Source organism: Gadus chalcogrammus, chromosome 5, assembly GCF_026213295.1.
Source record: "Gadus chalcogrammus isolate NIFS_2021 chromosome 5, NIFS_Gcha_1.0, whole genome shotgun sequence".
In the NCBI taxonomy this organism is placed as follows: domain Eukaryota; kingdom Metazoa; phylum Chordata; class Actinopteri; order Gadiformes; family Gadidae; genus Gadus; species Gadus chalcogrammus.
The window spans coordinates 11,498,698-11,512,994 of NC_079416.1; the positions used below are offsets into that span (position 1 = coordinate 11,498,698).

At 49.5% G+C, this 14,297-nt stretch overlaps 1 protein-coding gene across 1 annotated transcript in view; it reads left to right on the forward strand.

Moving 5' to 3' along the window:
- LOC130382111 (ryanodine receptor 3-like) overlaps positions 1 to 14,297 on the forward strand; it is a gene marked incomplete at its 5' end in the record, with an annotated part of 92,896 nt that overhangs the window by 40,445 nt on the left and 38,154 nt on the right. Inside the window, 10 exons of the mRNA XM_056589721.1 lie at positions 3,790 to 4,063; positions 4,407 to 4,521; positions 5,264 to 5,396; positions 6,708 to 6,811; positions 7,595 to 7,730; positions 8,157 to 8,343; positions 8,840 to 8,948; positions 9,351 to 9,471; positions 10,583 to 10,752; positions 11,164 to 11,384. Of these exons, the coding sequence (XP_056445696.1) occupies positions 3,790 to 4,063; positions 4,407 to 4,521; positions 5,264 to 5,396; positions 6,708 to 6,811; positions 7,595 to 7,730; positions 8,157 to 8,343; positions 8,840 to 8,948; positions 9,351 to 9,471; positions 10,583 to 10,752; positions 11,164 to 11,384 (1,570 nt within the window). The remainder of the gene's footprint in view (positions 1 to 3,789; positions 4,064 to 4,406; positions 4,522 to 5,263; positions 5,397 to 6,707; positions 6,812 to 7,594; positions 7,731 to 8,156; positions 8,344 to 8,839; positions 8,949 to 9,350; positions 9,472 to 10,582; positions 10,753 to 11,163; positions 11,385 to 14,297) is intronic.

Consider the following 14,297-nt stretch of genomic DNA (forward strand, 5'->3'; position numbering starts at 1 on the left):
GGGGGGGGGGGGGCAGCAGAAAGGCAATCTCTCCACAAAGAGAGGAGGGAGCTTCAGTGAGACCCCCCAAGCCACAGACCTCATCACACGTTATGAAAGCACCCTCGGGGGGGGGGGGGGGGGGGGGGGGCAGACCTCTCCCTCAGTGAGAGACTGCCGGCTGGCTGGGTGCTGCTGGGTGAGGGCTGATTGATTGGTGGCTCGGTCGGTGCTGGCAGCCAAGGCTTCGGTTGTATCACATCCACTCCTGTTCTCGCTGATGATTCCACCAGAGGTGTTTTTGATTCCAAGTTTCTCAATTGATTTATTGGAGGAATGGATTTATCGGAGCGATCGCCTCCTCTGTTTTCTGTGCGTGTGCGCGTGCGTCTGCGCTTGGCTATGTGTGCACGTGTGCGCCGTTGCGGTTGTGTGTGTCCTTCACGTTCCAGTGTGTTCATTTCATCATGTACCTTGGCGCTTCCCTTTCCTTGGCTAATTGGGGCTATAACAGCAGCCAATGGGCAGCTATTGTCGTGCTGTTATTTACTGCTAGCACGGCTCCGTCCGGAGTTGAGCCTGCCCAGCCCAGTCAGATTATTCACCATGCCTTGGAAGAGGCGTCTCCTTTCCATTACGTCTTCTGGGACCCCAGGAACCCTCAAAGATACAATAGGCACCATGGCCATTGCCATTACTCAAAGGCAGCGTGGTTAATGTGCGATACCAGATACGAGCGGAGCAATAGATTGTCACGCACCGCTGATAAAGTGGTGTGTGTGTGTGTGTGTGTGTGTGTGTGTGTGTGTGTGTGTGTGTGTGTGTGTGTGTGTGTGTGTGTGTATGTGGGGTTGTGCGTGCGTTTGTGTGTGTGTGTGTGCCGTAATGCTACGAATGGTTTAGCATTCGCCGTTTTATCACACTCAAGACAGGGAAGATTTGCCGGAGCGTATGACGTTAGTGGGGGAAATCATTCAAAGATATGTGGGTGCATGTGGGAGTGTGTGTGTGTGTGCGTGTGTGTGTGTGTTTGGGGGGTGGGGGGATGTTGTGTGTATGTGTGTGTCTCGTCGCCTGTGCTCGTAAGGAGGAATGCAGTCTCATTTCTGAGCATGGCTGTCTACCTGTGACTCCTGAGCAGCAGGATCTATAACCTAACGATTCTCTCTTTCTCTCTTTCTCTCTTTCTCTCTTTCTCTCTTTCTCTCTTTCTCTCTCTCTCCTGCTCTCGCTCTTTATCTCTACCTATATCGTACCGTATCACTCACGTGCTAGCGCCTCACAATTATACACAGCCTCGGCTTGGGTTGATTGAACACTCCCTAAGGACCAGATCCTTCGACGAGCTCCCATCAACACACGTGGTCACATAGGCAGACACCAGGGGGCGCACACTGGGGCACTTTGAAGTCAACAGGGAAATCAATGGTATGGCTCTGCCTCTTCAAATTGATGTGTCTCACTCTTCACAAGGGCTCCTACTGTTCTTCTTACACAGCCATTCCGGTATACACACTCTTCAGACACACACACACACACACACACACACACACACACACACACACACACACACACACACACACACACACACACACACACACACACACACACACACACACACACACACAGTCAGGCAGCCTATCGATCCAGGTTTAACGAAGCCTTAAGGGTAACCCACATATGAGCTGTCCAAAGAAATGTCTCCGTTTAGCTGCAGAAGCAGAATACCGTACGCTGCTATTAATACCCAGATAGTCATTTTTCTTCCCTTTCCTCTTCTTTTTTTCCGATGCCAGAGTGTTCGTCTTTCCTCCGCTCCACTGAAGATGCACAAGTGCCTTTCTCCTCTTGAATGAGCTCCTAGGAGCGTGTGTGTTTTCTTTCGTGGGACAATGGCTCATTGTTCACATAGCCTACAACTCATTAGCTCCCATTCTGAGGCGGGGATGCAGAGATGAATGAAACGAGCGAGCCGGCTTTAGGTTTGGCTCCTCTTCAATGCCTTTAAGGAGCTCCTTGTTAAGTTATTTTCAAAGCTCGCTTTTATTGCATCGCTGAGTGCGTCTTTGAAATACATAGTGTGTTTTTAATAGGCTTTAAAGATGAGTTGTACTGGTAGTACTCAGTCAACAGGAACGTTCAACTGTGATCTAGTAGCTGTGTGTTGGCATGTGTGGGCGTGTGTGAGCGTGTCTGTGCGGATGCAAGTGTGTGTGTATGTATGTGTATTTGCACGCATGCGTGTGTGTGTGTGTGGTAGAATATGTGCCTGACAGGTGGCAATGGGCGTGAAATGGCCTATAGATTGAGGCTACAGCAGTAAGTGTCACCTCTGCAGATGTTATCTTGTTGAAAGGCAAAGCTATAAAACACGACATGATAATGGAGGGAGCTCTCAGAAGGCCAGTCTACCTCTGACACCTTATCCTATGGTAATTGTGTTTGCAATCATGTCATCATAAGATGTCATCCTTCGCAATATTATGGAGCACAATGGATATTTGCCTCGTACATCTCAGAGAATGTTTCATTATATTGATTGAGATTTTATCATTACACATTGTCAAGGCAACATGCCCACATGGAAAAATAAAGGTTCAAGACAGCTTGACCTCATAGAGTATTCAAGTCATTGCGTTTGGAATGGATTCAACCATCTCTACACCAGGAGATCCACAATACTGCAGTCACTGCTGCAGTGGGAAGCAGAGAGCCTTGGGTTCATTGTGTTCAGCGGGCCAATGTTACGACTGAGGGGAAATAGACTTTGCGGTTAATACATATAGAGTTTCAACTTTGGAAAGTTTCATCTTTAGGAAGACTAAAGATGGGGAGGTATCAACCTAGTCAGTAACTCGCATCCATTAATCAATCAATCATCATTCAAACTTTATTTACATAGCGCCTTTTTTTCTCAATTGCAATACAAGGTGCTTAACAATACAATGAAAATAAAGAAATATCAAGAAATAAATACAATGGATTAAGGTTTCTCATTAAGATGATTAATCGGGGGCAATTTTGGGGTGTTTGCCTAGATGGACCATAATAACGATGGTGCAACTGCTTTCACATGCAAAACAATACAGAGAATAATATAATCATGTTGCTAACCCTGTCAAATCCACCAGGGGATTATGGCACTTATTACTAGAAAATATTACAACATTACCGAAGAGACGAAAACAACAGTATTTTCTCTTATTAGTGTTTTTTCTTCCTATTTTCAAACGTCTCCATTTGAATTGCATGCATAGAAGATGAGCTCCATAAGTCAAGCTGTTGTATCAGCCCAGCAGCAGCTTGGCTGTTGTTCACCGGCGACAACTGATACACCCATTAAACACCTATCTGGGTGTACTGACTGTGGTTCCCCTTCTGTTGGTTCCCTTCCCCCAGTCCCTTCTGACAATCCATATCATGCGCTCCTCTTCCTCATGACCCCCCCACTCCTGGTCTATAACCATTTTATATATATATGTATATATTATTTATTGATGTTTTCATGTTGTTAATCCCAGACGGGAATTGTTGGTGTCACAGCAGAAAGTACTGGAAATACAATGGAATTGGCTGTGGTTCTCTGACTTTGGTTCTCTGACTGTGGTTCTCTGACTTTGGTTCCCTCTCTGTTTTTCCCTCCCTGTGGTTCTCTGACTGTGGTTCTCTGACTGTGGTTCTCTGACTTTGGTTCCCTCTCTGTTTTTCCCTCTCTTTGGTTCTCTGACTGTAGTTCTCTGACTGTGGTTCCCTCTCTGTTTTTCCCTCCCTGTGGTTCTCTGACTGTGGTCCTCTGACTCTGTTCCTCAGCCAACCTGAAGGAGCTCATCTCCCAGACTATGGTGTGCTGGGCCCAGGAGTGTCAGATCCAGGACCCGGAGCTGGTACGTAAGATGTTCAGCCTGCTGCGGCGGCAGTACGACAGCATCGGCGAGCTGCTGGGTGCCATGCGCAAGAGCTACACCATCAGCGGCGTGTCGGTGCAGGACACCATCAACCTGCTGGCGTCGCTGGGCCAGATCCGCTCGCTGCTGTCCGTGCGCATGGGCAAGGAGGAGGAGAAGCTCATGATCGACGGACTCGGGTACGGGCCGCCTCCGTGCCGGTTCTCTCACGGGGTTTATGACTCGGCCGGGCGGGTCTTTGTTTGGTTTCTGGGCTAGTGGCTGCTGCTGCTAAAAATCGGATCGGGGTGATTCAAAAGTGTTTTAAAAACCCAAAGTTTTGATTTTGGTGTATTTGATGAAAAACGTTGATGGATGGATAAAACTTTGTTCATTTATTAATGAATCGACTGGTCGTATGTCAGCACACCTGAACAAAAACGTCAGACTTTGAATGAATTGATATTGCGCCAACCTTTAACACATTTGTTGACCTTGTGTGTTGTGTTGACAGTCGCATCTGTCTTTGACTTTTGCCTGCAGTGACATCATGAACAACAAGGTGTTCTACCAACACCCCAACCTGATGAGGGTGCTGGGCATGCACGAGACCGTCATGGAGGTCATGGTCAACGTGCTGGGAGGAGACAAGTCACAGGTAGCTCCGCCCACCAACTGTTCTCCCCTGCCGATTGGCCGAGGAACAGGCCTCTCTGCCTTCATGAATGGAATAAATGCACACATAGTACATCATTCACTCCCATGAGAAGCTTTTTTCAGTGTCCCAGATCTCTTGAGTTTCGATTTTTTTTTTCCGTCTGCGTGATCATCCTCCGCATGCGGAGCTCTGTATCTCCCGGGGCGAGAGTCCTCTAATGAAGACGAGGGTCCCCGGAGGTCTTCCTCTGTGTGTCCGGGTTGCAGAAACCTGGATGGTGGGGAGAGAGGGCGGAGCGGGGGCTGTTTGTGTGTGTGGCGGTGTCAGTCCCCTCAGACGCTAATTAAGAAAGACAGCGTGTGGACGGACGAGGGGAATTTATAGCAACCAGCCTGGAGGAAGATAAACAGGCATTCGCCTGAACTGTGTCCCCTTGAATTGTAAAACAACCGCGCCGTACGCTGGATCTTTTGCAATGTCCTTTGTGTTACTGTCATTCTTTTCTTTCCTTTTATCTTTCCCTCTATTTCTTTCTCTTCGTACTTTCTTTATTTTATTCCTTCTCTCCTCCTTTTTTTCTCTAGGTCTTTCTCTCTTTCTGTATTTGTATCTCGTTCCTTTCTTCCCTTCCTTCCCTCTGCCTTATCTTTCCCTAGTTTTCTTCTAATGCTTTTCTACCCAACTTTCCCTCCATCCTTAAGCGCTAATTCTCATCTCTCTCTCTCTCTCTCGGTCTCTGCAGGAGATCGCCTTCCCCAAGATGGTGGCCAGCTGCTGCCGCTTCCTCTGCTACTTCTGTCGGATCAGCCGGCAGAACCAGAAGGCCATGTTCGACCACCTGAGCTACCTGCTGGAGAACAGCAGCGTGGGCCTGGGTGGGTAGTTCCCCGAGCCCCCATGGCCTCCTCCACGTCCTCCCCCCCCCCCCCTCCCTCACTACAATTAGCAAGAGTAACAAACCAGGGCCCGGAGACCACCACTGACCTCACCTCAACAACCCCCCCCCCCCCCCACCCAACCCCCCCAGTCTCGAGCGGGTGGCGGGACCATAGACATAGAGACCAATACATTGATTCTAATCACTCGAACCTCAGCCTTCATCTGCCAGTGTTTGTTTGCCTGCTGCTGCTGTGGTGGGTCGAGCCGGCCTCCGTTGTGAGGCTGTCGCTCTATTTCACACGCTATTTCAAACGTCTTGGGGTGCCTACCTGGGAAATTAGCTGCAGGGAGAATGAAAGAGAGGGAGGAGGAAGGGATTCTAAGCACCCTGACAGCACTCTCATTAATATGGGTTTACGAATGTGTCCCACTGGGACCGACGGACCGGTTCTTGAGCTGTGGGGCTACATATATTAGCCCAACACCTGGGAGTGTGCGCTAATGCGCGTGTTTGTCCGCGTGGGTAAGCAACGCTTTTTGCTGGGGGTACGTTTAAGTAAAGGATCGGAAAGTGTTTCATTGGAATCCATTAGAAAAGGGAATGAGCAAGAGTGAGTCATCTCTTTTATTGGAAGTTGTGTCGTCACTGGTAAACCACTGAGATGCTGATAGAGAGAGACGCACACAGACACAACACACACAAACCTACATATGTCTCTGTTTGTGTGTCTAAAGACTTCTATACTTATGCAATATAAACTTATACTTACTTCTATACATAGATATAGATACAATCGTTAATTAAATAGATTCTTTATTATATATTTTATTTTGACAGTTGCTCATATTTGAACATCCCAGTAGGATTAGGAAATAGTGCCCCCTTCTGGTTGGTAGTATAAACATGGGTGCGTGCGTCTGTGTGTGCTCATGGAATACTAAGCAGCCACTGAGCAACCTTAATGACAAGCATACAGTAACTGTGATGATGATTACGATGGAAACATTTAAATCTGGAAACACTCAACACTTATCACCTAACTGCTTGTGTGTGTGTGTGTGTGTGTGTGTGTGTGTGTGTGTGTGTGTGTGTGTGTGTGTGTGTGTGTGTGTGTGTGTGTGGGTACGTTTGTGTTTGTGCTTTTGTGCGTTTGTTTGTGTGTGTGTGTTTTTGTTGTGTGTTTGTCTGATTGTGTCCGTGTGTGTGTGTGTGTGTGTGTGTGTGTGTGTGTGTGTGTGTGTGTGTGTGTGTGTGTGTGTGTGTGTGTGTGTGTGTGTGTGTGTGTGTGTGTGTGTGTGTGTTGCAGCCTCCCCCTCCATGCGGGGCTCCACTCCCCTGGACGTCGCCGCCTCGTCTGTCATGGACAACAATGGTCTGGCCCTCGCCCTGGAGGAGCCCGATCTGGACAAGGTGCAGTGCAGTCGAATTAAAACCACCAATCTCTCTCTCGCACTCGCTCTCACTCTCACTCTCACTCTCACACACACACACACACACACACACTGTTCCCTACACTGTTGGACTCTGACTGGGATTCTAGGTAACGATTGGCTGTAGTGGTAACATTGAGATGTATGTCCTGTGGAGGCCTGTGAAGGTCCTAATGGAGAGCGGATCCATCCCCCCCCTCTGGAGCTCCCTCCCTCTCCACCTCTCTCCTCCCGCTGAAGCGTCACAGAAAACTCACCTTTCTCTTCCCACTTCTCACTTCCCTCTCTCTACCACTTCTTTGGTGTGCTTTTGTATGTTGATATTTTGCTTGTTTTTAGTTTTTTCTCCTTTGTCCTCATCTGTCTTATCATTTAAATTGCTACATCAATATAAAATAGGACTATAGGCATTGTGCATCTGTGTGCATCATGGGATGTTTTGTTGGCTATATTATTTGAGAGTACTTGTAGCTCTGTAAAATCCTAAATCAACCAAAATGTACTGTAGCCTGGGCTAATAAAAGCTTTGTTTTGCCACATCTCCTATGAGAAACACTGAAGCTGTTTCAATCACAACAAAACCTTCCCAAAAAGGCAAATCCTTTCAAGATTAATTACTGAAAAATTACCCAAATACCATTACTGCCAACACGACAGTTAGCCTACCTACACTATCCCTATTCTCCGCTGAGTCCAAAGCGGAGGTGTCCATTAAGCTCTGTTATCACTGTTGTTATTATTCTGTATCCTGTATTCTCCGCAGGTGGTCACCTACCTGGCCGGGTGCGGTCTGCAGAGCTGTCCCATGCTGCTGGCTAAGGGATACCCGGACATCGGCTGGAACCCCATCGAGGGGGAGCGCTACCTGTCCTTCCTGCGTTTCGCCGTCTTCGTCAACGGTAAACACTCAGCCCCTTGACCTCCGAGCAACGACATTGTTGTCTATCTGGAAGGAAATGCGAGTCTCTTGACATAATCGTTTACTGCATTATGTGCCACACAATGCATGTACGTAACTATAACTGTAACTGTGTGTTTGTGTGTGTGTGTATATGTGTGTGTGTGTGTCTGTCTGTATGTATGCGTGTGTGTGTGTGTGTGTGTGTGTGTGTGAGTGTGTGTGTGTGTGTGCGCGCATGTGTACATGATTGTGAGTATGTGCGTACAAATGTGAATGTGTGCATGTGTGTGTGTCTGTATCTATGTGTTTGTGTGTTTGTATCCATGTGTGTGTGTTTACCTATGCATGTGTATGTGTGTGTGTGTGTGCATCTATGTGTGTGTGTGTGTGTGTGTGTACCTCCACGTCTGCGTGTGTGCCCCAGGCGAGAGCGTGGAGGAGAACTCCAACGTGGTGGTGAAGCTGCTTATCCGACGGCCCGAGTGCTTCGGCCCCGCCCTGCGGGGGGAGGGGGGCAACGGCCTGCTGGCCGCCATGAAGGAGGCCATCAAGATCTCCGAGACCCCCGCCCTGGACCTGCCCGGCTCGGTGCACGGGATCAGCTCCGACGCGTAAGACCAGGACCGAGTCTTTGGAAACCAATTCAAAGCCTTGATTAACAGCACTACGAGTCTCTTCTTGTGTAGGAAGAACAAGAGATGTTGGAGAACCCATCGCCGTCATTAATAGGTTCCTAATGTTATCAGGAGGCGCACACAGCTTTTGGCCTTGGTATTATATATTATATTATATAGAGCTCTGGGAGTCCACAAACGGCATCAGTCACTTTCTCCTCCATGTTGTCGTTGAATCTGAGAGTCATCGCTGGTAGGCTGTCACCAGAATGCATCGAGCGAAATTTGCGGAAAATATCAAATGTCATCCGGCGAGAAAGTGGGTCGACCTGCGAAGAAATTTGCGCCACAAGTTTTCGGGTGGAAAATTCACCTCTATTCACATCTTTGCATTGACTTTGTCTGGATTCGCGCCCCGCCTCCATCTTTGGTTTGAGCGCACCTTGAGGGCTCCCCTGGTTCGCCCTCAACGATCTCTTGTACGTTTGGACAGGTCGGCGGACGGCGAGGACGAAGAGGAGGTGGTGCACATGGGGAACGCCATCATGTCCTTCTACTCGGCTCTGATCGACCTGCTGGGCCGATGCGCTCCGGAGATGCACGTGAGTAACGTCCTCTTGCAACGACGAGACCCTCAGAGAGGAGACCCACCGTACCACCATCTTGGCCGTAGCCAGCTATGAGGTTACGAGGTCCGCAAATTCATCCTTTTTCTTGAGATAAAAACTAAATTAGAGACTAAATTGAACTGTCAACAAAATCTGCGGATGAGAACCCCTCCGGGATGAGTAAACGCTGAATACATTTGAGACTTGTTACCTTGTGTCCGACGTGTGTGACATCCTCACTATCTTCGAACCCTGCATACAGCCATGACCGCGATACCTAGTTGATATTGGTCTACATTTCATCCCCCTCTCCCATCTACCTTTTTCCCCTGTGTGTGTGTGTGTGTGTGTGTGTGTGTGTGTGTGTGTGTGTGTGTGTGTGTGTGTGTTCTCCAGTTGATCAACAAGGGCAAAGGGGAGGCTCTGCGGATACGAGCCATCCTGCGCTCCCTGGTGCCCACCGAGGACCTGGTGGGCATCATCAGCATCCCGCTCAAGATGCCCGTCGTCAACAAAGGTACCCTGTCCCCACGCGTGGGTTTGTCTGTTTGTGTGTGACCGCCGTCCTGCACTGCGTTACCCCCCCCCCCCCCGATGTTGATTAGGTATTCAGAACAGTGAACACCAACAGCTGTTGAAAGGACGAAACGCTCCGACATTCAGAGCCGGGCTGGAGGTCGTCCATTCAGCTCCGGCGCTCATGCCCATTTGATGTTGTTGTTGTTGTTATTCAGTGCTCCCGCCTTTTTTTCAGGCGCCGGCGCTCAGAATAAAAGCAATCATCTCCCGCGCCGACAGGTTATTTGGTGCTGCTCTATTCATCGATCTGCATTAGAGAGCGCGACGCCCGTAATAGACACGCTTAAATTCACCTCCCGCGCTCGCCAGCTCCACCGACGCCACGGCTGTGGTCTCCGTCGCGGGCGGAGGGCGTGTGGGCGCGAGGGGGGGTGGGGGGTTGGGGGGGGGTGTGTGTAGCGGCAGGCCGCGAGGCGGGACACAACATTTGTTGCCTGCACGCCGCGGCGCCTCATCTAATGAATACACACGAATCCCGTGATCAGAAGGGACCGGCGTGGCTCAGAAGGGCTGCTTTTAATGGAGCCCCGTCCCCCTGCTCCCCCTAGCCCACCATGCCTCCCGTCAACCCCAGCCAAGCGAGTCCCCCGTCCCCCCGTCCCCCCGTCCCCCCAGCTTATCAGACCACCGAGCCCCCCGGTCCCCCCCAGCCCACGAGCCCTCTGCTCCCCCCCAGCCCACCGAGCCCCCACGTCCCACCTGGCCCCCCAGCCCCCCCGAGCCCCCCTGCCACGCTGCTGGGGACCACAGGGTCCCAGGGACGAGGGGGAGGAGTTGTCGGGGTTCTTCGGTGGTTCGTCTCGGTTGTAACGCGGTTGGGGTGCGATGGGCGGTGACGGAGATTAAGTGTTGGAACGCAACCATTTATTAACATGTCAGCATCTCTGTGTTGGTATGCGGCTCGGATACACTGCTGGCTGAATGCCAAAGCAGGAGATGTATAAAGTGGAAAAATAATGTTTATTGTAATGCGCTCCGTTTTTTCATCTGCTCTCTTCCACCCCCCCCCCCCATCCCACCCCCCTCCGCTCCACCCCCCCTCCCCCAAGACGGGTCCGTCACCGAGCCGGACATGTCGGCCTGCTTCCAGCCCGACCACAAAGCGCCCATGGTGCTGTTCCTGGACCGGGTGTACGGCGTGGAGGAGCAGGGCTTCCTGCTCCACCTGCTGGAGGTGGGCTTCCTGCCAGACCTCCGAGCCTCCGCCTTCCTGGACGCGGTGCGTAGCAACCCCCCCCCTGCTCCACCCCCTTCCCAAACAGATCCCAGCGGTCCTGGCTCTCTCATAACTTTCAAATATGACGGTTGCAGAAGATGCGACTTTAAGGATGGAGCGTTGGTCAAATGACATGAGTTTGAAAGAGATTGTAGCGATGTTTTCTGGATAAGTGAGCGAATGAATAAGCCTTTGTGTGTGCGCGTGTGTGTGTGTATGTGTACATTGACATTCCTGAACCTATTTTTACATTATATTTTTCCCAAAAAGTCATCAGTTCTACATCGATCAACTGCATTGACTCAAACCAATGAACCGTGGGTGTCTGCCGGATGCAACGCGACGCGTGCATCCCAAAGCTCCACCGCGTCCCCCCTCCCCAGTCCCCCTGACCTCGCCCCTTCCCCTCTGCAGGAGGGTCTCCGGACCAGCGAGTCGGCGCTGGCCATGAACCGCTACATCGGCTCGGCCATGCTGCCGCTGCTCACCCGCTGCGCCCCGCTGTTCGCCGGCACCGAGCACTACGCCGCCCTGGTGGACTCCACCCTGCACACCGTCTACCGCCTGTCCAAGGGCCGCTCGCTCACCAAGGCCCAGCGAGACGCCATCGAGGAGTGCCTGCTGGCCGTCTGCAAGTACGCAGCTCCGTGGAACCGACTATGCTATTTATGCTTTATGATAGAGTGGAATAGACAGGAAGAAATGGGAGATAGAGGGGAGGAGACAACTGCTATTAGGACTGTACCTTAAGGGTACGTGGGGCTGGGCATTGCCAGCTACCTCACAATTCAATTCAATTTGATTCTTTAGGTTTTGATTCGATTCGATTTTGATTTGATATTGATCCAATTGCTTCGATATCGATTCAATAATACATGCAGATGACAAAAATACCTAAATATTATTTAGAATTAACCATTTCAAAATGAATTAACAATTTCATTGTGCTTTAACTAGCAAAAAGGGAATTGCATAGTATTGTTCCTGAGCTAAACTTGCAGCATAAAAGTAATAATCATAGCATGGACAAATGTAAAAGGGCCTGTACATTTAGGCATACTCGCTAGATTACAATGAGTATGCTTCTTTTTTTACTTTTTTTCTTTTTTTGGAAATAATAGATTTCCAAAAAATCGTGAAATTGAATCGAAAACAAATAAATTGCAGTGCATTGATGAATCAGTATTTTTACCCAGCCCTAATGGTACGCGCCCTCCCCGGTGAGCCAACGGGGCGCCCCATGTGGTGATTTTCTAACCACTGGCCACTCAAAGTGCTTTACAATATTGCCTTACATTCGGCCGTTCATGCACACATTCACACACCGACGGCGGTGACAACCACGCAAGGCGACAGCCAGCTCCTCGGGAGCAGTTAGGGTGTGGTGTCTTCTTGCTAAGGGACAACCTCGACACTGGGGATCCGGGGATCGAAATAGCAACCTCCCAGCTACCAGCCGACCCGCTTTACCTCCTGAGCAACATGCCGCCCACTCATGACTAACCCAACCGCGCTGTACCCCCTACGGAGACACCCCCCACGTGGGTGTCTCGTTGTGCGGGGCTGTGTCATCTGAAAGCAGATGAGCTCTCATCTGGGTGAACAGGGCGTTTCGCTTTCTTTCTTTCGCGTTGTGTTTGCTTTGAGCGATCATGTCGCCTGCGGTGGGGGTCTGTTGGTGAACGGCGAACGTTAACGTTAACACTTGTACCGTATACTAAAGCTCAGATATCTTCTCCGGAAACCAAGGTTCTTGAAGAAAGTGGGTGTCAAGGTTTTGAACAGACATCGTGTAGAGCGGCTGCCTTATGGTGCGAACACACCAAGCGCGTACCTCGCGTACCATGTACGCGCGTAACGCACCTAAAATGTTGCTTGACCATTTTGTGTCAAAAATGGTCAGATACGCGCGTACGCATACGCGCGTAGATTAGACCGCCCAAACCCCCCCCCCCCCAGCCTGTGGCTGCGCTGGGGGAGTCCGAGGAAGGAAACCCAAACGCCGCTGTGTTTGGGTAGATGATAGAGCTTGGATCGGGTTAGATTAAATAATCTCGGATATAAATAACAATAATCGGGTTAAATAACTTCACATGGTGTGTCTGGTGTGTTTCCAGCATTCGTAGTGTTGATCAGCAGAGAAATAGTCCGCCAAGACGTTGAGGTTGCTTAGCAATCAGAGACTCTGTCCATGCAAGTGAACGGAGCGTTCACTCTTCGTCATAACTATCAAACCAAACATCCTTCACATTCACCGAGCGAACATTATGAAAGTAAAATGCACATTTCTCGCTAGAAATGTTTCCATAAACGCATTTAATGGCGTAACTATGTTACTATTTCCACCCAGAATAAAGAAAGTTGCCGGCCGTGGCTGCCATGGACATGGCTGCGCTGGAGTCCGAGGTAGGAAACCCAAACGCCGTCGCGTTTGGGTGATAGAGTTTAGATCGGATTAGATTAAATAATCTCGGATATAAATAACAATAATCTGGTTAAATAACTTCACATGGTGTGTCTGGTGTGTTTCCAGCATTCGTAGTGTTGATCAGCAGATATATAGTCCGCCAAGACGTTGAGGTTGCTTAGCAATCAGAGACTCTGTCCATGCAAGTGAACGGAGCGTTCACTCTTCATCATAACTATCAAACCAAACATCCTTCACATTCACAGAGCGAACATTATGAAAGTAAAATGCACATTTCTCGCTAAAAATGTTTCCATAAAAGCATTTAATGGCGTAACTATGTTACTATTTCCACAGAATAAAGAAAGATGTCGGCCGTATGCTTCTGTCCAAGCTCACTACTCTCTGCCAGTGACGTCGGGTCAAGCTCAACGCTGATTGGCTATTGCGGCGCGTATGAGCGTAAAAAGTTCAATTTTTTGAACTCCTCGCGTACGCGCGTATATGTACGCGCGTATATATACGCGCGTATATATACGCGCCTCATACGCCCCTAACGCGAGTAAAATGTTGCTTTACGCGTGTACGCGTCTCATACGCGCGTAAACCAATGGTTCCCTATGGAAAAATTGCCAATTTTATACGCGTCGTACGCGAGTAACGCGCTTGGTGTGTTCGCACCTTTAGGAATACACGTGTTAACTCTCAAAATATTTTTCGTCTTTCGGAGAAGCTCCAGAAGTTGAGCTAAAAATAGAAACAGCATTGCCGTTCTGGGAGTGGGAGAAACATGGGAGGATTTTTTATATCCCCTTCCTAATGTCAGGTTAGCACGCTCAAGGGCCTCTTATTGTGCTAAAAATATCCCCGTCGTTAAATGCCATCAGACGAGACTGAGGCCAAATTGGTTTGTGTATGAAGGGGCTGTTGTCATAAAGACATCCTACTGTCTCTCTATTGGTTCTCCCCATCATAATGTCTCTCTATTGGGTCTCCTACATCCTACTGTCTCTATTAGGTCTCCTACATCCTACTGTCTCTCGATTGGTTCTCCTACATCCTACTGTCTCTCTACTGGGTCTCCTACATCATACAGTCTCTCTATTGGGTCTCCTACATCCTACTGTCTCTCGATTGGTTC